The following is a 25623-nucleotide window of genomic DNA, read 5'->3' as shown; positions in this document are numbered from 1 at the left end:
CATTCCGTTAGACGAAGCAGCGCTGCGACCAGCTGTAACAAAATGGCGGCTTGTCAAGTCTCGCTCCGACATTGAAACACTTTAGTTCGCTCGTTTTGACTGGTTCATTTCTATGTCGTTATCGATTAAGTCCATTATTTTAGACAGTTCTGTGTCGAGATAGATAAGGATAAGACGCCGCTATTTCACCTCATTCAATGCGATCATTTTGTCGACCGGACCAGATTTTTTTTTGTTTCCGCAGACCGCAGTTTTCATTCGAATTCGAGCGAGAGACAGCTGCAAATCAGTTGATAAGTCGTTGAATATTGGTAATAATTAACTCAACGAAACTCTTATTCATAAAATGAAGATTTACGAATTGATTTGTAGAAGAGATTGAAAGCTGTCAATTGTAGAAAGTCATGTCTGAAGCAGAATTACCACAATCATCTCAGACACCAGCAGCAGCAGCAGCGGGAGGAGATCTCAGACAACATCAACTCAATAATAGGACGCGGAATTCACCTACAAGTCAAATAGATTCAGTCGTTGTGCCGAGTATTTTACCGATTATTCCGGCTGGATCGACCGTCGTCGGAAACAGCAGCAGCCCGTCTGCATTATTGATGAATAATAACAGTTTCGCAATCGTCTTCAACAAGTAAATATTGAAATTATCTTTATCTATTTAACCCTTTTTTCAGTGCTGTTTAGTAAATACCTGAAAGTGCTGGAGATTATTTGAATTCTACCCCAAGCATCGAATAACAGGCATGCCATTATAGTGTGTCTACACCACGGAGCGATGTATTGTTAGATAATAATATTTTACATTCTATCTATACTCTCTGTACACCTCCATATGTAATGGATATAACAGTATAATAAAGAGTTATATTGAATTGAATTAAATATCACAGGCACTCACTGATGGGCTTAGGGTATAGATCCTCGGGTTATTGATAATGTATCTGTGTTTTGAGTGGTTATTCTGCAATAATCAGAAAAAAACGTCTTGCTACTGAAAGCGTTTAAAAAGACATTGGCCGCTGGCTCCACATGGCGACATCACAAAATGCTTATAACAAAATCTCGTTTATCAAATGTAAAATTAAAACTTTCATCTTATGTGACATAAACTTGTGTTATGACGCTGATATATCCTATTATTACATCGATTGTGTGAAACTATCAAATTTGTCGAAACGTCTTTCAGTAATATAGTCATAGAATAACCAAGACCAAGGAAGATACATTATCGCGATAACCCAATCCCATCAGCGAGTGCCTGTGGACAGGTGCTGCCATCTTTCAATAGAGATAAATACTAATTACCATACACTGCCGTGTACTAGCTAAGTCCACCAGCACTGTGGTGTAGATGCACTGAAAGGGTTAACATGTTTCATCAACCGTCCCTCACAAACACCTGTCCATCCAGCAATAGTTCCATAATGCATCAATTTCTTCAAGAGATTTTTGATAATTTGTCTGGCCTTAGAATGGAGTGTCAAACCCGCAATGAAAGGTTTTTTAAATACATCAAAAAAAGACAAAACCACCAAATTACAGGTGTACCGAGATAAACAGTACTAATTTGCCAGTCTACTGTAATTGGGATTGATGCGGCCGCTTTCTCAAAATTTGTAATTTTTTCCTTAAAACTCCTTATACCCAGGATTGACTGATCTGTAGGGAGCCTGTATAAAGACCCTTTACTGATGAGTTTCGTGTCTATTTCCAGAAAAATGGAAGCGGCTCTGACTTCAAGTGAAGAATCAGTTCAGATCGCAATTCAAGCTTCTCAAACGTCGTCTAACTTCAATCAAAACAGTAATGAAAGTTCTTCCACAACAACGCTCCGCGATGAACAAAGGTAATTATATTGTACGCCTTCTAGCAACTGTGTTTTTGTGTCACCCTGATGTTGCACTCGACACCTAACAGTCACACGAGATAGAGAGAAAGGAGCTCAATCAGAACTTGTGCGACTGTAGATGCAAAATTTTCATAATTATTTATTATATGAAATAGGGAAAACCTTGTTTAATTCATAACAAAGTAAAAAGTAAAACCTTTAGTATTTGGTTACGAAACATTGAAAGTTCTTTTAATGAAATTTATTTGTGTTGAAAACCTTAAGTATTTGGTACAAAACATTTAAAGTTCTTTTAATGAAATTTGTGTTGAAAACAATAGAATTCAACAAGGTTTTTGAACATTACTCTTTAGATTAGATGATTTTGAATAGAATCGTAATCTATATTGAAATATTGAATATATTTCATTTTAAAGCCTACACAGGTGTGTGCTTGAATTCAATCTGTATACAATGTAATCAATGTAGGCTTGTTTAAGACCTACATAGATCCTATTTTGAAGACCACTGTGTATGTTTTTCTTATCACGCAGATCGATTGTAGAAATAAATGTTCACAGATGTTACCGACGAAAAAGGTTCAAAATCGACTAGTTTGATGACCTGGGCAAAATACTTTTTCAAAAGTTTTTTTTTGTTGGATGATAAAGATATGGGATACACCTATAAAAATATACCACAGATTATTACAAACATCCCTTATTCCCTTATTAGGCCTATATCATATGAAAAGCCTTTTTGTTCTCACTGCGAAGACATTAACAATGCCAATGAGGCAAGGGATAGTTTTTCCTATTTCACATTTTATTAAGTAGTAGAACTGCTTATATCAGTGCGCATCAGTTATTAAAAGTTTTTCATTACACCAATCAATAAATACCTTTCTAGATCATTTTTCAACTGTTGTCTATTGTATTTTCTGTATTCAATGCAATATCACTGAATTACTCCTTCAGGGCATCGTCATAAATCCTCTTTTCCATGAGACCTTAGTACCGGTAATTATTTTCAAGTTCACCATTATTTTTGATGAATATAATGGCCTCCTGCGTACAGATCTAACAGCACTGTATTGCTGACTGGCTTTTGAATTCATAAAACGATTTGATTTAATCGTTCACCCAAAAATAGTGGTGTGATTTACGAATGGCCTGACTTGAGAATTTGTGGTGAGTTTATTATCGAATTCGAAAGTCCAAAGTTTATTAAGCACAATTTTCTATCTATGTACCTGTATAGAATATGATATGTAGAACGGAACGTCCAATCATGTGAGATAAAAATTTGAGCTATTTTATAATATAACTGGGCTCTTGACGTGCAGGATTTGACGATTGAAAGAGTTGGTTGTCATTCTTCATACACAAGCTGTGCCATCGTTACTCCATACAGTGAACAATCAATATACATCACACAGGAATACATACAAATTAGACCGGTGATGATGATGATGACGATGATGATAATGTCTGCTATCAGATTATGATCTCAATGATAATTTTTTCGAGCAGTAATTCAAGAGGATATTGTGTTCAATTCGTACCGGAAAATCATCATGGGTTACATTTTCTACGCGGAATAGAATATGTCTTGGAAAGACAGTTTTATCACTAGTCAAGTACTAGTACAGTAAGTAAGAATATGTCTTGGAAAGACAGTTTTATCACTAGTCAAGTACTAGTACAGTAAGTAAGAATATGTCTTGGAAAGACAGTTTTATCACTAGTCAAGTACTAGTACAGTAAGTAAGAATATGTCTTGGAAAGACAGTTTTATCACTAGTCAAGTACTAGTACAGTAAGTAAGAATAAGTCTTGGAAGACAGATTTATCACTAGTCAGTTACTAATATAGTGTAAGTTTACACTATCGATTTATGGTTTTCAGTTAAGAAAGGGTCTGCTCTGGGGGAAAATTTTGTCTTGAATTGAGGCGCAAAACGACTCATATGAACACGTCCAGTGACTGGTATTCATGATATTTGAAAAGGCTATTGTACATTTCTCCAGCCCCGGTATTAGGGAAACCCACGAGACTCCATGTACCAGGGGTAGAAATAAGTTCCTGGTATGTCTGACCCAATTAATAACAAAAAGGAAATGAATCTAGTTTTCATGATTATATATGAACATTTCTGCATGCATTAGACTATTGTCAGCGGGACGGGTGCTATTTCATAGAATTTTTTGCTTTTCGATCAAAACATTTCAGCTAAGTTTTATTGAGATATTGGATTTAGTAATTGGACAGCACTTGATATGGCCGTTTTCGGGTAACATTTGCTTTATTCCTATTTCAATATCAATAACAGTCATGAGGACTTTGAACCTAATCGTCGGCCGTGTCGTATTTTGAACCTTTTAGTCATTTTAGATTTGTTTTTTCAAGTTCACTTCGTTCTATACTTTTTAAATACACATAGACTTCAATATCCATTTATCATAACGATATATTTTCAATCAAATTTTCTACTTTTCTTTAAACCATTCAACGTTTCCACTATATTCTAATAGTCATCTTCAGGAATACAGTTCGGTATTCCTGAAAATGATTATTATAATATACTGGAAACATAGAATAAACAACTACCTCAAGGAATAATTTTGGAACTTAATTTATTTCGTTTTTGGGATTCTCTTTGTATTATCATCATATCACGGATTCTTTGTTTTATCAATGGTGAAAAAGTCAATGTATATTGAAGTTTGTTTTTCACTTGATTGTTGTTTATTATTTCGTTGTTTTGCGTTGTGTATTTTCATGTTGTATTCACTGTTGATTTCTAGACGTTTCCAGACTAGTATCCGTAGTAAATTTAGACGTAACAGCGATAACAACTCTGTCTCCTCGACGAACAGTAATGAATGCAGCAACGGCGACGATCATATCGTCCACCAGGGGTCGCCCACAATTTCTGAAGCGCGAGCCGGTGAATCTGCATTCGAACCAATTAAGACGACGGAACACGCAGAATTTGAAAACAGTCTCGAATCCCCGAAAACTATTAATATTCAGTCTAGTACTGTGAATGTAAAACACGCTCCCCATCGGCAGTCCCCGTTATTACAAGATTTCAGTAGGTCTAGTCCCGTTGCGTCGGATAAGGATGAGCCGCTAAGCGCTTTTCGTAGCATCGAAAAACCGCCCGCTGAATTGAGAAACACGCCACCTAGCGGCGAATACGAGAATGAGAAGTCGTTTATCGATGCTGATACGGTGACGACTCCTACGGCTAAAACGGATGTGATTACTGAGGAAGGGAGCCTGGCTGATCTGAAAATGGAAGTTGCAGCTACTGATGTAGAAGTCGTCGATGATGAAGTCGGTGAATTGAATTCATCTCCTCGATTAACAGTAAAATCGGGATCCGGTGCGAAAGGTTCAGTTCCTCGTCGCGCTAGTTTACCGGCTCATCTTACATTCCGTTATAACGCGGCCACTGAATCGGTGAAAGCTAAAGAGGCTCCGGATACTTATAGGTAAGACTCATTGGTATCCTCGCTTGCCAGGGATATACTCTATCCGTCCTGACTGGTGGTATGGTCCCATTAACCTTTCTTCGTTCGGTCCAGATATGAATGATCTCAATTATTCAGTTTCGAAATGTTCATATCAAACCCAGTTAGAATCTTTTCAGTGCGTCTGCATGGCAGTGCAGTGTATAAATCGGTGCTTGACTTCGCTAGTACACGGCATCAATGTTATTAGTAAATAGTATTAATCTCTAATGGATGATGGTAACACCTAGCGAAACATTGTGAAATATTAGTAACTAACAATACACCGCGCCGTGGTGTAGACGCACTAAGTTGTTCAACACACTGGGTGCAATTTTTTGGAATTTTCAAATTATTGCCAGCGCTTTCAGGTATCAATTTGTCAGCACTGAAATGGCTTATTCAGATCTGCGTAATCTGGATTTTGATCTAATCCAGATATATGTATACCTTTATGTAAATGTATGTAGAATGTGATGTTTAATCCAGATTTCTCTAAACTGGATGGATTTCATCAATTCCAAATTATCCGAATCGAGCGGGTTCTGTTTCATATGAATTTTGTTATCAGTTTTGATAATGGAAAATTTTTCAATACATCAGAAACATTCATAGTGTACAATTTTACGTACTGAAATCAGCCATCTCTCCTATAATGTATCCTTGGGTAAGTTATGCTTGAAATTGTGTTCATGGGTGATGCGTTGGTGCTTAATGAACGTCTCCCATTTTTGAATATCAGTTATTCTATCTGGGCTGTGCTTTTACTAAAATATGTATAGTTCAAGATTTAGGGGAGATGGTCCTATGAAGGAGAATTTCGAATGGCTACTGCTATCTCTCTGTATGTTATTGAGGGGCATGTTGCTGTATGTTTATATAGCTTGGTTTATGTGTGACAGCTGACTTGAAAATTCAGATGACGTATGTGTCAGTTTTACACTAATCTCACAGTATGCACTAGCCAACCCTACCCATTAATTAAAAAACACTAATTGATCAATTATTAATCAATTCGATATGATTCTTATATGAAATCTGCAGCTCTGGAGAGGAGTATAGGTATGAGACCCCGATTCGAAAAGAATTGTCAATTCATGTTTTGTAATCATGAATTTAGTGAATGAATCATATGTTCAGCGCTGAATTAAAAATCATGGAAAGCTGTAGATTCATTCCGTATTCTTGATTTTTGTTTTCTTCCTAATTCGAATCAAAGTTGTTTTTAAGTGTCTTTATGACTAATTGTTGTGTGTCTTACCTTTACTATTATCTAACATATTTTTTTTTCTATATTTGGCTTTATCTTTTATATTACTAACACTTGTATATTAACCCCAATGCTCTAGATATTCATACACATATATGATGTGGCCTATGCTTTTATATTGTGCCCCTTAACCCAGGTATATTTTACCCTGTATGATAAATGAAGAGTAATTCTTCCCTGATATTGGATGCTATGTATGTAAAGACAAACAGAGTAGAACTATAGTAGAAGCGAAAACACACTATCAGAATAACAGCTAACATACGGGTATATGGTTCCACCATTTTGGGCAGGGGTCACTTGCTCGAAGTTGTGAGTTCGAGTTCATTAAGTGAGAATTTCATTTTCAATCATATCCTCACAACTGTGGAATTTGGTCCTAATCAATACTATAATAACTATGGAGTTTGAACTGTCAAATATCCACTGGTAACAAATGACCCCAGAATATTTCATGATACCTTTTTCAAGCAAATACCCTGAATGGACAGAAGTGTACGCCATATGTGTTTCTTGTGGGTTTTGCTTCTTTTAACAGCTTAAAACTGCTGTTAGTCTTGAACAATCGCAAAGATTGTGAAAAAACTGTTGAAAAACAACAATTATATAGTTTGAATTTCTCGTTTGAATTTCAGTTTGGCATCGAATGGCCTCGATTCGAACGATGAAGGATCCCATCTCGCGGTGAAAGGCGGCGGTCGGTTGAAAACTGATTCAGTCGATAGCTGTGATAGTAGTAATCTGAGCATCTGTGACCGGTCGATTGACCTGACCAACGGAGAGCTCTCTAAATCGGTCGGCTCGGAGAAACGTCTAAACGTTAGCGGTAACGACAAAAAACGAAAATCTTCCTACTGGTATAATGTAAGTGTCTATTAGAAATTACTAACTATATTTGCCGTATTTCGTCACTATTTGCGCAGTGAATGTATATACATTAAGCTGAACTAATGGTTGGATTCGTGCGTATTAGATTAACTGAATTTTTGCGCTGTTCAGGTTCTCAGTCCTACGTACAAGTCAAAATGTGAAGATTTCAAGAAGATCTCCAAAGATATTCCGAATGAAGAAAGACTGGTCGTGGGTAAGCTTCACCGAGCAATGTCTGTAAACGCATTTAATTCATTCTTTAGCGTATAGAAAGAATTGTGGCCGATTAAGAAGCAAAGCTTCAAAGATATTGATAGTTATGCTTCAATCTGCTGCTATGTGCCACTTTAGAAAGTAGTAATCGTAAAGGGAAATCAACTTGCGTCTATGTAGAGGGAAAGTAGATATTCTAATGGACAGCTGATATTCAGTGAGTTGGATATAAACATCTGGCCCTTGTGGAGAACATTGCTGTGATCAAATATAAATGTGTTAGCCCCTTAGGTCCTTTTACTGCTATTGTCTGTGTCCTGAATCGGGGCCAATGGAAGCAAGTTCTATATCTATATGTATTTTTCTAAATGGAAACATTTCGAATACTTTGGGGCTATTTAAGATCATAGTTATCCTGCACAGCATTTTATAGGTATTGGAACAGGCCTTGCAAAGGTTTTGGAATAACCTTCAGAAAAATATCATCCGCAAAATTTTTATCCCTTTCACAGCCACCCCAGCTCCATCATCCCAGTGAATATACATCTATTATGAATCCTAAATATTCCTCTAAGAAATACCAAACTATGAGCACATTTGATGGTTAAGTTATATAGGATTCCTGCAAGATTTAAATGCTTGTTATTAATCAATTTCAGATTATTCTTGCGCTTTACAAAAAGATATTCTCGTCCACGGTCGTTTGTACATAACGCAGAATTGGCTTTGTTTTTATGCCAACATCTTCCGATGGGAGACTGTGGTAAGTTTCGGTATTTAGCGCGATGAGACGAGTATGTGCACGATTATAAAGAACGTTTATTTCTATGTTGTAGATTACGATTCGTTTAAAAGACATCACGTCGATGACGAAAGAGAAAACGGCGCGAGTTATTCCAAACGCGATACAAATTTGTAAAAACAACAACGAGAAATTATTCTTCACGTCGTTCGGAGCTCGAGACAAAACGTATTTGATGCTGTTCAGAGTGTGGCAAAACGCACTGTTAGAACAGGTAATAATTAGATACGCTGTGATTTGCTGAATGTCTTTTGACTTAACCCTTCCAGTGCACCTTCACCGCAGTGCGGTGCAAATCGGTGATGGACTTAGTCAGTACACTGCACCACTGTGTATTGATGTAATTAGTAATAAGTTTTTATAACTAGTGAAAGATGGCAGCACCTGTCAAACATTTTGAAATATTAGTAACTACCTATACACCGCAGCTACGTTAGGGGTATACAATATTATTCAATGCACTGGGGTGGAATTTTTCAAAAAATTTGAAGTTATTATCGCCAGCCAGCACTGAAAGGGTTAACTTGTATGTAAACACTTGGTGTCTTATTGTTCTTGCTAGTGACAAGTGGCACAAGCAATCTTTTGATAAGGAACAGACCCTACTGAGGATATCTTATTTGATCAGGAAATTTTTTGTAGGGTCAGGCAGTTATCTGGGAATTTTGATTTTCTGATCTGTAAGAATCCTGTTTACTTACCTAACCAATAAAAAAGTGTCTCCGAGTATCAAACATTTTAACTACAGGTCATAAGATTTGTTGATAAGGGCCAAAATATAATTAAATGTCATGAATATATCATTAACTCATAGAAAACCGAATAAAGAAATAGTTGTTATTGTTTGTAGCCGATGTCTCCATCTGAACTGTGGCAGTGGGTTCACTACAGCTACGGAGAAGAGTTAGGTCTGACTTCGAGCGACGATGACTACATTCCACCATCGAGTGAAGATAAGATCTCTGATAATCAAGTATCGCCGGGTACAGATTCTAGCCTGGTAAGTTCACTGCTACAGCTAACCACCTATTCTTTTCACTATAGCCACATTGGTTGGTCGGGCTTGTTGGACTTATATGTAATTTACCTATGAGACTGCGTTTTGTATGCTGGGTTCTGCGCTTGGCACAAAATTCGTCAGCGGTGAAAGTCTATGTACATAAGGGTAGATCTAGGAAGTGTCCATGGCACGCGCTCCCCCTTTTTCCGAGTCCTACAAAATGTCAGCCTAAAAATTCTAAAAAGCTTTAATCATTTTACATTTTTTTGGGCAAGGAATACCAAACCCTCCTGTGAGAATTAGTGTCTGCACACCCCTTTGATATTTTCCTAGATCCGCCCTCAACATGTATGAGCATGTCGGAATAATGGTCAAGAATGCTCTGTTCTTCCTTTCGGAATATCAATATTTTGAATGATGTTTGATATAACTTCACATAACTTTATCTAAATATATAAACTTAACTATTTAACCGGACAGAATCTATGGGTTTAAATCATTGAGCTTTTTCTGTATACCTCTCTGGAACACGTAACACCGCAAACGCCCGGCGAAATGTGTATTTCTGTACGTAATACATGTATGTATGTAACACAGTAAGTTAAATGGTTTTTCGTCAATGGGTCACTTCATTTGCAGACTAATATCACCAAGGCGCCCTCTTGCGATGAAGCAACACACCATCACCAACACGACACACTGGACACATCGTCAGCCTCCCCTCATAAGCCGGTTGATGTCTCTACAAAGGTTATTTTCTATACATATATTTATACGATGTTTTCTTCTTAAATCCGCATATATTTTTGTATTTTGTTCTTTTTTTCATATCTATATCATGCATTTAGTGCGCTTTTGGTTTTTTTTCATTATTACTCATGAAGGGATATGCAAAAAACAATGCTAAGTCTAAAAAGAGTGCAGAAAACTGATGATGACCCAAGAATAAATATCCAGAGGCCATTTCGATGGACAGGGTTTAGATTTTACAGCGGTCTAATCTATAACCAATCTTGCAACTACTATAAAGGCCAGTCTTAGGATTAAGATCATATTCAGATAGCTTGGCCTAAAGGGGTTTAAGTTAAAGCCTATAAGATAAAAACCCACTATTTATAAATTAAAAGAAATCTAAAATCGAGAATTTATTTATTGAAACAATTTGAAATATAAGAACATGACGTCTCGATCTCACACTAGAGATCATCGTCAGGTGTCGATGATCTCTAGTCTATGAAACTGGCCCATGGATTCGAGTACATGCACTTACTGACTTAATAGTTTTCATAATATTTGCCTCATTCATTCACACTATTTCAAACTAAACTACTGCAAAAATAAGTTCATCAATCGGTTTAGTCAGCCATAGATGATTCGTTTATCAAGAAAAAGATTTAAGGAATTCAGATCTATGCATATCCCTTTAATACTGCTTTCACTATTGATTAATTGAGTTAGACAATGATCAATAATTGATTGAGTTATTGTTTTATTTTAAGTAGATCCGAGCCAATATGCTGCTTTATGCTTATATATGTAGTAGTACTTGTCTAACACTTGTGATTTTGTATGCACTGGTACAAGTGTAGGTATGTACCGGTACATGGGTAGATCGATAAACTGAAAAACTCAGGCCATCCTCGCTGTTGAAAAGTTTTCTTTGTTTTTTTTTAACTTTGTTCATCATTCACGGCAGGATGCACTGATTATTGTGAAATTGTTTGTCCCGTTCTTGTGTCTGTACCCTAAGGATAATTTTCTGATTTTAGATTTTGCATTGCCTGCTATAGCCTTACATCTATGATCTATGAAATGGTTCTTCGTAGTAATCAGCCATGTTACCTTTCATGAGAAACTTGGCCAAATAGCATATGCGGTAAATAGGGAACCACAAAACTATCCGAAATCGAATCGGTTGGGTCATAAAGGAATTTGTTTTGATTAGTAGAGAGCCTGTAGCCCATCATTTGAATTACTTTGAATTAGTGCTGACTAGTACGTAGATCATTTTACAGCATAGAAAGTTCTATAGGAAGTTCACCATATGTTTAACTTATTTGGACATTGCCCGGTCATTTGCTCTATATTGTGAAGAAGACGGTCAGTTCTGCTGTATATATTTAGTGTTTAGATCAGATTAGTCACGCGTATGTAGCACTGTCTAGGTGTCTATGATGTGTGCGTATTGACAGTTTGTCTATATTCAAATATGCAAATTGCTGGTGAAAAGGTAAGGTCATTAATAATATAGTATTGTGGGTGCATTTTGGAGGATTTTTTGATCTCTTAATTAACTGGTGTCTAGTTTTAAGTGAATTTCTCAATAAAAAGCCTATGTTCCGTTATGTCGGTTTGCAATTTGGCACCGAAGCAATTTGCTAATGGTGGCCACAATATCACCTTACATGTTTATGCATATTGCGTGAAACCTCATTCATTGAGTCCAGATTATGACATTGCTAATCCCTCACTCTCTCCCTCTCTCCTCAGTGAGTTCATTGAATATACTGTGGATTGCATCGAGCTGTTATTATCATCCTATCTGTGTAGCGAATGACACACAGAATTTGTCAGGTCGGGCGCAATCGTGTGATATAAGAATATCGGCTGGAAAGTTTGTTATAATTGCATGGCAGATTATATGACAGATCTGCGAATAACAGTTATAGATACAGAATGAGGAAGTGATCTTATAGCTAAAGAAGAGATATCACTCTTTTCTTCATCTAGTAATCGAAACAGTATTTTCAGTATGTTGTTGCCACTTCCACCACATGTATTAAGCTTCGTCCGCACTGTCATAAACACACTGCGTTTATACGATATAAGATTTTACCAGGTGGGCCACCAAAATTCTGACCTCTTGCAACTCCCCTCCCCAAAAAAAAAAATCATCTAGACTTACTTGGATAAGGTATAAGTGAGTGCTCAGTTCTGTCATGTTCATATTCTAAATACTCGAGAATTCCTAAATATTCGAGAATTTCAGATAGGAAGAATTTTGACATCCTCGATGTCTAGCTTATCCTAAACTAATGGGTTTGAATCCCACTGAAACCATTTTTGTGTACCATGTGAAGAAAGGTTGCAGGCGGTTTAAGGAGTAATAGGTTAGGTTAAATGTCGGACTGAATTCAGAACATTCTAAATGATGCAGTGTGAACACAGCTTTATTGTTATGATTTCTTGACCATCTTAAACAGTAATTAGCGGGCAATATTTCGTTGACATTCATGTTATGTGGTATCTCTAGTGTACATATATATATATATAGTGTGTAATACTCAGAAACTAAGACTCGATGCATTATTAATTGCCTTGTGAATGGTCGACTAATTTATCTATATCGTTGGGTATTTATCGGTTTGTTTGCGACTTATGCATACGTTAGTTCCCACAACCATTATCTCCGGTGGTAACGCGAGGCTCAGTTTCTAACTGCCGTGTTTAGACACGGTGAAGAAGTCATCGCGAGTTCACTTAATCAGGTTCTTCATGTCGGACACTCGTTTGATTCTCGCCGGATAATTTGCATAATTTTTATGAAAAGTTTCATTATACGATTAGATGGACGTAAGTTATAACAAATTAATTAACAGGTGTTAGGAGCGACGCTTGTTTGATGGAACAGTGTTGGTGTTAGTCGATACTTTAGTTTGAATTATTGGATGTGTTTATTTATTCATCTTATGGACAGTACATAAACATGAATTGAATGTAAGCAATGTGAATGAATCAACCAAAGTTACTGGAGGGTCTGTGTGTTACTGGAGCTGTTGGCGTATTACTGGAGCAGTTGGTCAGTGCATTATTGGAGCTGTTACTGGATCAGTCAGTGCATTACTGGAACTGTTGGTGTATTACTGGAGTTCTGCAGTCGGAGTTTATTACAGTTTTGACTGAAGCCACTATCGCTAGTATGTACAATCTTATTTGGAATGGACCAATATAGAATGGACCGAATCAATGCTGTGCATTCACGCATATGATATCAACTATTGTCACTGGTCCAGTTTGACACAACACAGTGATTGACTAAAGTTTCTATTCGCGCACAGAGAAATGGGGCGCCTTAAAATTTTGAAAAGTTTAAAAAATGGAATGGACCAATTTAGAACAAACATATCTCTAGTGCGAATGCTATGTAGAACGGACTTCATTGAAAACATTCTTAATAACGTTGTGTGAACGCGGCTTAAATGTTTATTGTTATAGATTCACGATTGGATTAACAACAACAGTAATAAAGATACCCAGCGAGCGGTTATGGTGCAGTTTTAATTTTGATGTCGAATCTCGTGAAATCCTGATTACTTCCGGTAACAGTTACCATACGCATGTATAGAAGATAATCCTAGATTTGTCGGTTTGCCCGGTTGTCGCGTGTTGTATATTCATTAAGTTTTCTCATCATATACGACACTCACATTGCCCCAGTCAGCTGCATGATTCAGGAATATCGCTTGGTAATGAAATTGACACTCAGCATTTGGCAGATGAGAGAGAAAGACAGCTTTTTGGGATGTTGAGGATACTGAGCGTTGTGTTGAGCTAAGAGTGTTCTGTGACTTGGAATAGGAATATGCAATGTTTGTAGATGGTTCATTCTGATGATTTGTCATTGTTTCAATTGCTGTGGGGACGAAAGAATAATTTGTGAAGTACTATTTTTATCGAATTGTTGTAGTAGAAGTAGTTCTTTTAACTGATCAAGACTTCAGAGTCGAAACAACTGTGATTTTCGATAAGTCTGATATCGAAAATCATGATGCGGAGTGCGTCGGGAATCACTTTTGACAATAGATGGCTAGATGTCGACGACAAACACCAGCATTTTTCTGACGGACCAAAATTGAAATCGCGGCGCCAAAAAATGAACGGGGTCAGCACGAAGCGTAAAGCGTTATTGACATGTTTTCCATCTTCGCCCAGCACATTTCGTCGCGTTCACAAATCTACGAGTTCAACTACTTTCAATTCAGTCCTGCTCGAGCGTAGAAGTTCATCATCTCCGGCCTTGAATTTGATCTGGGGTCCGTTAAAAAGTCGATTGAATCACTGTCAGTGGAATGTGTCCGACGAAAAGGTATGAATTCCAAGCAGCCATTTTAGATCCATTTTTTCAGAGTGGAGGTTTTTTAAAGAACCAGTATCGTTAGCAGTTGTGGGCCCATGCTCTCCCTACCCTAGCTTTTGGAATGCATTAAGAAATAACAAACATCCATATGTCACATACGCCATAAAAAGAAGTGAAAAAGGTGTTTGTTTTCGAGTGCTTTGTTAACCTCGAACATACCAATCGTTATTGGATGCTTGTCATTTTGACTGATAATAATCAAACCTCAATAAGTTTCACCAGCTGTTAATATATAATATAGCCAGAAGAATTGATCTTTGAAAATATAATTCCATCGGGTCTGAGAATTAGAAGTTGCGTGTTCGAATACATATTTTAATTGGTTAGTTCAGTATCGAATGCAGACTCTACACGCGTGCGCTCGCCTGCGTGCGGCGGTGGCGTGGCGAATATATTTCGTGTGCTCGCGGCTATTCGAGTGAAGTTCGCCACGTTTAGATATTTTTAAAAGGGTTAACGTTACCGGGTAGACATAGACGACGTGTGTAACAATAATAAGCCACCCTTCAAGATCGATTAATTGATTTATATGTGTTATTATTATCCTCTCATACGCACGTATACATTACGTGTAACGCTGTCTATATAATCTATAAGCAGCTGTGCGTTGTCAACAATTATCCTCTAGTTTCTTCCGATGGTTTTCGTTCAGTGACGAGAAGGCCGAGAGGAAGGATAAAAAGATGAAAGGAGGTGAAAGCAAAATCCCACAATTGGCGACTAAGAATTAAAGAGTTTATTGAAGTCACAATGTTTTGACTGTTGCAGCCATCATCAGGTGCAATAATCTTTAATTATTAGTCATCAATTGTGAACTATCACTTTTGTTATATTTTTCATGGATTAGTACTGTATATCAGCAGCTCCTAACTATGACAGGTTCATATCATTTTTTCTGAAGTTTCTTCATCGATCGTAGAATTGGATTAGGAAGATTAATTGTAAAATTCAGGTTTTGAGTTTTAGTTTAGACTTAACACGTCAACTGGTAGATGTGAAGTCCTCAGCAAGCCGTGCAGTTATGCTTATTACGGATATATTGAAAAATTCATCAGCTAATTCATACACTTATGTGTCGATTAAATTAAACTAATGGTTACTAGTATTGGAACCCTCAAATTGTGGTGGACGGGATTTTGTTAGATTTTCGAAACTGCTTTTCAATGATTCATCGCAGAATGTGGTACTAAGAGTTACAAGAGTACCTTGAAACGCAGTGTGTTCTAATTGCGATGTAAATTTCGTTTTTTAGGATCAGTTTCAAAATGAGGAAAACGATTCATTTGTCGACGGAAAAGACAACGATTCGATGGTGCCATCAGGTGTCGAAGAGCTTCACGACGGCGAAAGCTGCGACGTCGATGCCGGGCCGACGAAAATCAACGACAACAATCAGAAAAAGAGCGTCGATAAGAATATGAATTCGGCTCCTCCGGACGCGGATATTCCAACTGATGTGAGCGATAATACAGATTGTAGCGAGGGTAAGTATTATATCAGTGTCAGTATTGTCATTTAAGAGAAAAACTCAAAGAAATGGAGTACTATGAAAGTTCCCATAGTTTCAAGTAAATTGCAGTGAGCAATTTTCATAACTGCTTCATTACCAAAAACAGTTGTAATGGTAACAATTATTTTTCCGTTTTTTAATACGGTTCATAGCATTTTTTTCAATATTGTGGATTTTTCTCTTATCGTCGCCTTATAACTGACTTCAGTAGACTTTCAGTTTAATTTAAATGTCTCATTTAAGGGGAAGTGACGTGCGCGGGTCATGATCATTTACATCTGACAATGATAGATGAAATATTCCATATAAACGTCGACACGATGTTCAACAATTTGTTCACGGACAGCGCTTTCTTCCGTGAATTCTACGATATTCGGAAAATCTTCGGTACGTATCTAGAACTGGAGCCCTAATCGTTAAGCCCAACGCACATGGCACCGAAAAAATGTTTTTTCCTCGTGAAAAAACGTTTTCAATGTTTTTTTGTTATGCCGTGTGCGGGGGAGGCAAAACAAAACGCCAAACTTAAAAACGTTTTTCACGAGCAAAAAACGTTTTCTGTTTCGGCGGAACAAATGTTTTGCCGTGTGCGTTGGGCTTAACGGTCGTGCTCTCTATCTTGTGTTATTTACTTTTAGTATGACTCTACACTGATAGATGGCGAATTTGTTGAGATATCAAGTTAAAAAACCCACTCAATACAAATTTAGATTTGAAGCAAAATTGTTTATCAAGAATTAATTAAGTCGAGAGTTAATTAAAAGACACAATGTTTCACACTCTCTGTCTCTTTCTGGGAGACTAGTGGGTTTTAATCTTAATATCAATTTCTCCATTTCTGAGTGTGGCTATTCTACTGTATTATTGAGATATCATTTCTATTGGTGCCCACGCTCCCGAGACATTCTAGCTACTATGTATGTATTTGAAAGTTTAGAAAAAAAGCATGATTATTTCATTCAGATTTGATTTTGAATCCGTGGCAAGATGAAACGGATGCAAATGGCGACCGAAACAGGGAGATAACGTACACGGTTACTCTGAACGCTTCGTTCGGGCCGAAAGTAGCGACCACAACTGAGAAACAGGTACCGTTCATTCAGAGAATATAAACCAGCATGACAGCTGTGAAATAACCCGTTAAAATTTGAGCAAATATTTAAGTCCAAATTCTTATTCACTGTGTGTTTGTAATAATCTATACGGACCATTCATAGAGTATGTATGTAAATAAAAATTGAGCATAATTTTAAGGTTCTGCCTTGTGTGCGCACATTGCACTGCATTGTTGATAACTTCCTACCTTAGGTAAGCAATGTTTCACCATCTTAAGCCACGATCACACGGGACGATTTGGCCCGGGCCAAATTGGCACGGATCAGGCTCGGGCCAAATTTGGCCCGTGCCTAATTAGAGAGCGCGTTCACACACAAACCATTCACTCGATACTAAACAATGCTCAAACAAAGCGAAGTGGATCATTTCCGGTGCCAGTTGCAATTCAAATGCAATCATTTGTCTGGTGCTAAAATTTGGCTCGGGCCTGGTCCGACATTTTTGGCACGGGCCAAATTTGGCAAAAATGCTTGTGTGATGGCGGCTTTAGTTACATTACCCAATAAAAAGCCCCAGGTTTAGGTCAAAGTCAGTTTTGTTCTAAACGTGTCTAGCCGTATAATCTAAACATAGAGGGTGGCATAGACAAAATCATCTAGGATTTTGATGTCAACCTGTTACATATACAAGTCAAATACTATTGCATTTTGATTCATCAAATACGTACCGGTACGCTTTGTTTTAAACACTGACTAGAGCTATGTACGCAGATAGAGTTTATGCTTTTTGACATTAAGGTCCAAGCTATGGCTTACACATGAACGGTCCCATAGAAATTTATGATTAAATATGCAAGAAATTAATCCTCCTTTCCATGTTCTTAATTGCAGTTGTATTACTCGCACAGTAAACCGGGAGTGATCTATGTGATAGATTGTGAAACTATAAATGGTCGCATTCCGTACGGAGATTCATTCGGTATTCTGAATAGATACTGCATTACGCGCGTCAATACGTTGAAATGTCGTCTGAAAGTCACCAGTGAAATCGTGTACAAGAAATCCGTCTGGGGAATGGTGAAAGGTTTGTATTATTTTTCAACAGTAGACTCCTATAGCAGTGCAGGTCTATCCAGAAATCCATTCAAACTGGTAGTATAATCAAAAGATTTTCTGTCCCTACTGTTTGTCACTGCGAAAAAATCCAAAAATCTATACCGGTATTTGTCTATACTGATAACATTTTGGAGATTCTAGGCAGAGCATACTGTACACTGTATGTATATAGACCTTTGCAAGAAATATTGCCGCCTCCACAGATCAATTTGATCCATTATTCAAAAACAGTTAAACCCGCATAATTCTGATAATTTGGGACTTATGAAATTTAACGGGTTTATGAAAAGTCTGAATCAAACATATTTTCTATATATTTATCTGTAAATGATATCCTAATTAAGTCGTAATCCAGATTAAACGGGTTTCACTGTATTTTAAAATCCTCTATTAAGAAGAACGAAGTAACGAGAAGATACAATTCTTTAATGATCCAGATGGACACGGGACAACCACATGAGCTGTGCCCGAGTCCCGTGCCCTTAAGAAATGGGATACCAGCACTCTCCAGATGGCGCAACAAAACACTGGGTTATTTGTTTTAACAATCAGTTAATTTTTAATGAAATTTGAACTTGATCTTTAGGCTTCCAAATCCGATCTGCTTCCTCACTCAGTGTATTGTTTATATTTTACTGAAATTTAATTGAAATATGGGAGGAACTTGAAGCACGGTAACCCAGTGCTACTAGCGATCCTGGTGGATCATCGCTGAATCCTCACGTGCCATTGTAGCATTGCCAGCATCCTATTGATAGTTACAAAAGTACTCTATACAGTTAATCTCGCCTTATTCTGACCGAGTGGGATTGGCATGATTGGTCCGAGTTGAGGATAGGACAACAATACATTAGGATGTCGGAAAAATATTCAATTTTTGTCCAAGTTGTCGGTACTCAACCTATGAGTAAGGCTAGGTTTACTGTACTAACATGATAGTACATGGTGATGATGATGATAATGAATATTTTATTTCATTTTTGTCGTCTAATCATTGATCTAATTTTGCCTTGTGATGTCATTGGGGGATTTATGGAAGCTATTCTAGTATTTTGCTTAGGAATTTTTCATGCTTGCAGTGAATTCTTTATTCCAATAGCGCGTACACTAGTACTCAATTCATTCACATTTTTTTCGTTCAGTTCGTTGAGTTAAACTCATTTCAACTCCGCCTACAAATAAATACACTTCAATGAGTCTGGTATTTTGTTTTTGAATACACTTCTTCAAACACTTCCACGAATTATCTCTTGGCTTGAATAAATACTACGCGGATATTTGGCTTCATTTCAAAACTGACAAATCAAAAGGATTGTCTCCTTTCCGCTACTCCACTACTACTACATAATGTAAATAGAACATTCATTAGCTCTTAGTACATGAATACCCATTGACCTAATAAAAGTTCACTTATTAAACACTATGATAATTTGCTCAATCATTCACTAATAGGGATCATCATGAATGGAAACCAGTGGAATTTTTATCACTCCTACGTGTAATACTTACATGTAATACTTACGTAGTACGAATTGGTCGGTAACCAGTTCAGACAAGGTTTCATTTCAAATCGGGATTCGATAAAACGTTATTAAACCACCGTATGTAAAGATAGAAGCTGTAGAACAGAATCGAAAGCATTGCCAATAATTACGTAACGTTAAACAGCAGTTTGAACGAAAACGTTCATACGGAATGAAAGTAATAATATTAATAACAGCAGCTAGCGTATTGGATTAAAACAATGTTTATTGAGACTTCAGTAATTGAGACGGTTAACTATTTAAACAGCCACAGTTGCGGTAATATGAATGTGACATATGTTTAGATGGAATATATTATGATATTTTGTTGGCACTGAAATCATCTGCTGAAATAGGGCCTCGCAGATATATACTACATATACATAATGTAAATATGATATAAGCATTTATGGCTGATTGATGTAGTCGCAGTATGTGTTTTCTATGTATTTCTGTGCTGGGTGACAATCATTATACACAGTGTTGCAGGGACCATCAATACGCATATATTCATATAGAACTTAGTTGGAACGGATGGTGGGCACCAATATGGATAGGTTCCCCTCTGTTCGCTACAATGCACAGCGCGGTAAGGAGATATATATTCTTTTTAATGGAAAGTCACATTTGTTCTTTTGATCTGGTGCTGCCATGGTGCTCAAAAGCCGGTTACACAGTTCTGAGCTGTGAAAAGAATGGAGTGGGACATCAGGCTGATATCTTATTTACCTCCCCCCATCCGCAACCCCCCCCGCCCCCACCCCAGTCATATCAATACCTGCAGCTGTTATCGTCTAATTCGCTTCCTCTTACAATAGTCAAATAATAGTCTATATTTATTATCCAGGAATCATCGACAAGAACTGCACAATAGGATTGAACGAACATTTTCAAATGTTGGGTAAGTCCTTTTATCAATCATTTATGTGAGCCCTGGATTTTCAGATCTTCCAAATACTAGTTAATGTTCTCAACATTTTGGATCATTGGCCACTGCTCCCTATGGACATCATACTTGAAAATTACGTTGTTGGGTCGAAGCATGTTCAGCAAAAATCAACGCAATTTTGCGTACAATCGTTTTGAATAGTCCCTCAACTCCATGTGCAAGAGATTTGATTTGTCTAGATAACTCATTTATCAGATCAGTTTTCAATTAAAGCTACCCTTTCTAAGGCCACTGCTCACGAACTGCCAAAACCTTTAAGAGAAATTGAACTAGAATTCAATGAAAATTATTCTTTAAAACACCAAATTCATTTTAACACCTATTTTTCATTGGTCCTTTGGAGTTTTACTTTAGTGTCTTATTATGTTTAATTGATATTGATCTATGTCGTTATTAGCTGAGAAGTTACGCGATGAATCCGATAAAGCAGCCATATTGGCCGGACAGCAGACGGTGAAAAAGAAAGTACGGCGTAAACGTCGCGGGCAAAGTATCACGGACAATCAGGTGACGTCTCGAGCTACACCGGACGTTAATACAATCGTCGGGCCACCGACTGCGATGAAAGGAGCAATCGTTAGGGAAGAATGGGTAGTTCGACTAAACGCCGAAACGCTTGTACGAATACTCGGCATTTGGTAAGAGGCACTTGTGCGTTATTGATCTTCCAATTAGTTTCACAATCCCGCAATCAAGAAATAGCTAATCAATCCACTAATAATCTAGTCTCAGCCCCAGTATGTGCTAGAATACTTCACCCAAATCAAATCTAGTCTATCATTTCATAATCAAATCTGTTCATCTATAATCAAATTTGTTCATCAAAGCTTTTGATTAAACAAGTTTTCTCTGTTCTCATTAGCATGGATTTTAATTATTCTTTTTAATGACAGATAAGACCATGGGGTCATTCATTTATTACATACACATTAGGGGAGGGGGAGTGGTAAGTGCAATTGCGTACTGTAATGTTCAAGTCAAATTTAATGCATACGTAATAAATGAATGATCCCCATGTGAATTCTCTCATCTGTATTTACTGAATAACGAGATCCTAAAATCATGGTTATTTCAGTTTGTTGGTATTGATTTTGTTTAATGGCTTATTGTACTATAAACTATGGACCCTGGAGTCTCAGTCTGCGCGTTTTCATCGCCCCGCCGAATATCATTATAGATTCGACGATCTAGGGTGAGTGATGAGTGAGATCAAATTCTGCGTTCAAAAAATTGAAAAATTCAGAAATGAAATCCGTTTCTTTTTGTTGTTTCTACTAGGAAATATCCGAAGAATAAAGAGGAATGGTTAGCATTATTGAAAACGCAGCAGTATTTACATGACAATGAACTGGAACGTTGGAAAGGAATTTTAGGCTCGTCTATTACTCTAATTGAACAGGTATGTACCTTCAATGCGTCATCTAGGCAATCCATTGTAGACACGTGCCAAATCCAGGGTGGAACCAGACAGGAGGCAATAACTCTTGAAATAAGGCACATTTTTATCCTCTGACAAGGGAAGTATGAGATACTTAATACAAAAACAGCATGGGTAGGGGATCCTGCCTCAAAAATCATGAAAATCTAGCTGTTAGTCTTCTCGAGGCTTGACAGTGCTGATTTGTGAATAGAGTTGAGCAGCACAGTATCAAGGCACTATAGAGCGTATTGCTGGGGTGGATATAGGAAAATTGGAAGGCAGAGATCCTGAAGTATATAAAGCATTTCCTGGATGAAGCAGCCTCGTCAAATGCCACAAGTTTTCCTCCCCACTGTTCGTTTTTTTTTTTTGAAGAAAGTTATTCGAAAATATGTAATATCAGAGAGAAATGAATGTCAAATTGTACATTTTAATGATCTCTGTCTTGGCAAAAAGGGCAACCTCTTGTGGGAATGCAGGGATCCCTGTGAGACCACCCCCTTAATCTGCCCATGTATTGTCCAATACACAGTGTAGCTTAACCAATCGTATGGAACTTATTTCTTCATTTCAGATGAAAACAACGTTAGTTGAATTACAGAAAAGTATTGACCGATCTCACGGCGAGCATTCCAGCAACACAGCGACATCTGGTGGTGCTACGAATAGTTAAGACTCTACCCCCGGACTCGTGTGAATTATTCCTGTATCGTGTATGCGTACTTCCAAACTTACAGATCGTGGCAGCCACTCTCTCTCTCTCTCTCAAACTCTCTATCTGTGCTCGTGACAGTTTACTATGGTAACCACCAATGCCAAAAAGAGAATTTAGAAATATTTGCAGGAGCGCTAGATTTAGAATAGTGCAGTAGATATTCCGGTCGAAGTTGAAATGAGGATTATTTGAATTTATGCGTGACACTGTGAATGGATATCAATGGCTTTTAAACCGGTTTGAGTGCTATGCGTACTGTGAGACAGTGCATCAACCTGTGTCCAGCGGGACTACGGAACTGCAACCAAAGACTTCGGCTTAGATTGCGATATTGTGATATAAACTTATAAAGGGATATAACGTTTTTACTTCTAAAACTCGAGAGTCTTCTATTTAATGTTTTCACCGTATAAAACAATTACGAACGATTTGTGTGACTGAAAAAACAAACATTTGTGTTACTGGAAAAAGAATATTTTTTTTTCGTGTCTTAGAGCATATCTTGTTTTTCACAGGGCATTGTTCGTTAAATTTGTTGCTTAGATCTCAGATCATTTTTATGTTCAAATGAATGAAAGTTTTGATTTGAAATAAAAAAACCTTGATACCATATTTAATCAAAATGGCAAAACTGCAACAGGCTCTACGTACCTTCTTTATCATGTATAGCTGGAACTTGCTTATACTCCAGGGGCCGGTTGCTCAAAAGTTGGTTGGAGTTAACCAGTGGTTGGTTGATATGGTGACAATTGAAATTTCATTGTTACTATGGTATTTAACGGCCGGTTATCTTTAACCAACTTTTGAGCAACTGGCCCCAGTAGACTCGGTTCAGGTTGGATCTTTTTGGACTGAAATTTTACTTGAGTAGTATCTGAATTCAGCTAATTTAGGGAAAGAAAAATATTTCAACCAATTGCTTGCTGACTTAAGGAAGTGCCGAGTCTGCTGTTATTGATACACTATAGTCAACCGGTGTTTTTCATGTAATATCTCTTAGATTAGTTTATAGTATTATTCTGTGATCAATAATTGATAATGTTTAATTTATTGAAATATGAATGTTGAATACGAAGCATGTGATTATTTATTTTCTTTGGGGCTGTTTAATTTGACTTGAAAAGTCTGAAAACTGCTCTCACAATGAGTGGCATAATACATGTATGTCTAGAATGTTAATTTTAGGGAGTGTATGAATGAATGTGTATTGTACCTATTCAGGTACATATTGATATTTATCATGACATATCAAAAAATACTGACCATTACAGTAAAACCTTACAATATCATTCATAACCTAATACGACCATTGATGATTTCTTAGGACCAACAATTTCTATGAATTGAAAATTACGAATGTTATCCAACGGCTAGTGACTAAAACCTCTAGAAAAGATTTCTGTTCTTCTGATAATAGAATATTACGTTTTGTTGTGTAATTGTTGAATATAGAAGTGTCATTTTCGCAATCTTCCAAACATCGTCCACCATCTTTTAATCTAGTCATTGTTTCGTCATCACATATTTAAGGGTTTCAGAAAGTACAGATCTGTGCATATAGAAATTTTTGTGTAATAATTAGTCAACGAAAAGAACTCGAGAATAATTAACTTACCATTCGTAACTTTAATCTTCGTATTTGTTGATGAGTAACACTCCTCAAATGAAGGGTAGCTGAAGTTGTTAAACCTGAAGTTGTTAAACCTATGTAAATTTTGTATGGTTTGTCGATTGTACTTTACATGTAATAGGTCATGTATTATTGTTCAAACTCAGTTGTAAATAGAAAGATTTATAGCATTTGAAAGAAGGCTTAATTATTTTTTCTCTTTATGATTATGGACGGATTGAAATGATCTTTTCGCAATATTCGCATCTCATTCGATACTTGATGCACGAATTCGAACCAAGCCATAATCCGTGGGGTATCATCATCCGGACAGCAAAGATTAGAACGATTGGTGATAGGTCCAAGAGAAACTCTGTTTTGCTTACTAGATGCAAGTGCCATTTTGTTATGCATTTATTAAGTTCAGTTCATTCGTCAATCGACTGCCTGTTTTTAATGCCCCGTATAAAAAGGAGAAGAAATTTATTCCAGATTCTTCTACCACCTCTAAAGTCAAAATAAGAGCATACTGTTGAAAGAAACCCTCGACCTAATTCATCGATAACCCCTAGCCAGTTTAATGAAGGCTTTGAAAACATACGTCTCTAGAAATTTATGATGTACCGATGGGAGTAGCACAAAAGGCGATATCGTGGGGGCAGCGTTAGCAATGAATACTATGGCAATGATCATTGCCTCGGTCTGCCCAAGTTCGAACATATCCAATTTGAGACCCGTAGCGAGAGGAATATGTGGGTGGTTTCGTTTTGAACGCAGAACGCAGGTCTGGGGCCATCCCCTAAGAAAAAACATACCTTGGAACTGCGTAGTCATGATGCACTGTGGATTTTCACCTGAGATTTAATCACCTTTAAAAAGGCACGATTCATCACATAATACGGTGCGAGATTTCATCTTTTAAAATCTCTCATAAAATGGCGCGCAATTTTATTTCATAAAAGCCCGGAGTATTTTGTTAATATTAAAAAGGATACAAGATGTCATCATCTATTAAAATTGGCGCGAATTTTTGACAAATGTGTGAAGTGTTGATGCTGCTGGTGCTGTAGTTTTATC

At 37.1% G+C, this 25623-nt stretch overlaps 1 protein-coding gene across 3 annotated transcripts; it reads left to right on the top strand.

The window, feature by feature from the left end:
* Positions 1–17: 17 nt before the first annotated feature.
* Positions 18–24720, top strand: LOC141907683 (protein Aster-B-like). 3 transcript variants are annotated; one of them, XM_074797408.1, is made up of 18 exons: positions 18–643; positions 1727–1858; positions 4647–5339; positions 7263–7491; positions 7627–7711; positions 8370–8473; positions 8547–8726; positions 9363–9512; positions 10152–10262; positions 15902–16133; positions 16403–16546; positions 17123–17247; positions 18106–18298; positions 20701–20754; positions 21200–21440; positions 21878–21994; positions 22081–22201; positions 22797–24720. In XM_074797408.1, the coding sequence occupies exons 1-18, from the start codon at positions 405–407 to the stop codon at positions 22893–22895; spliced, it is 3249 nt and encodes a 1082-aa protein (XP_074653509.1). In that variant the 5' UTR covers positions 18–404; the 3' UTR covers positions 22896–24720. The 3 variants fall into 3 exon arrangements, with proteins under 3 accessions (XP_074653509.1, XP_074653510.1, XP_074653511.1); XM_074797409.1 differs by lacking the exon at positions 10152–10262; XM_074797410.1 differs by lacking the exons at positions 18–643; positions 1727–1858 and adding an exon at positions 3191–3490.
* Positions 24721–25623: the final 903 nt, after the last annotated feature.

This window comes from Tubulanus polymorphus, chromosome 6 (genome assembly GCF_964204645.1).
Source record: "Tubulanus polymorphus chromosome 6, tnTubPoly1.2, whole genome shotgun sequence".
NCBI classification, from domain to species: Eukaryota; Metazoa; Nemertea; class Palaeonemertea; order Tubulaniformes; family Tubulanidae; genus Tubulanus; species Tubulanus polymorphus.
The sequence above is the reverse complement of the archived record's forward strand: the minus strand, read 5'-3'. Positions and strand labels throughout refer to the sequence as shown.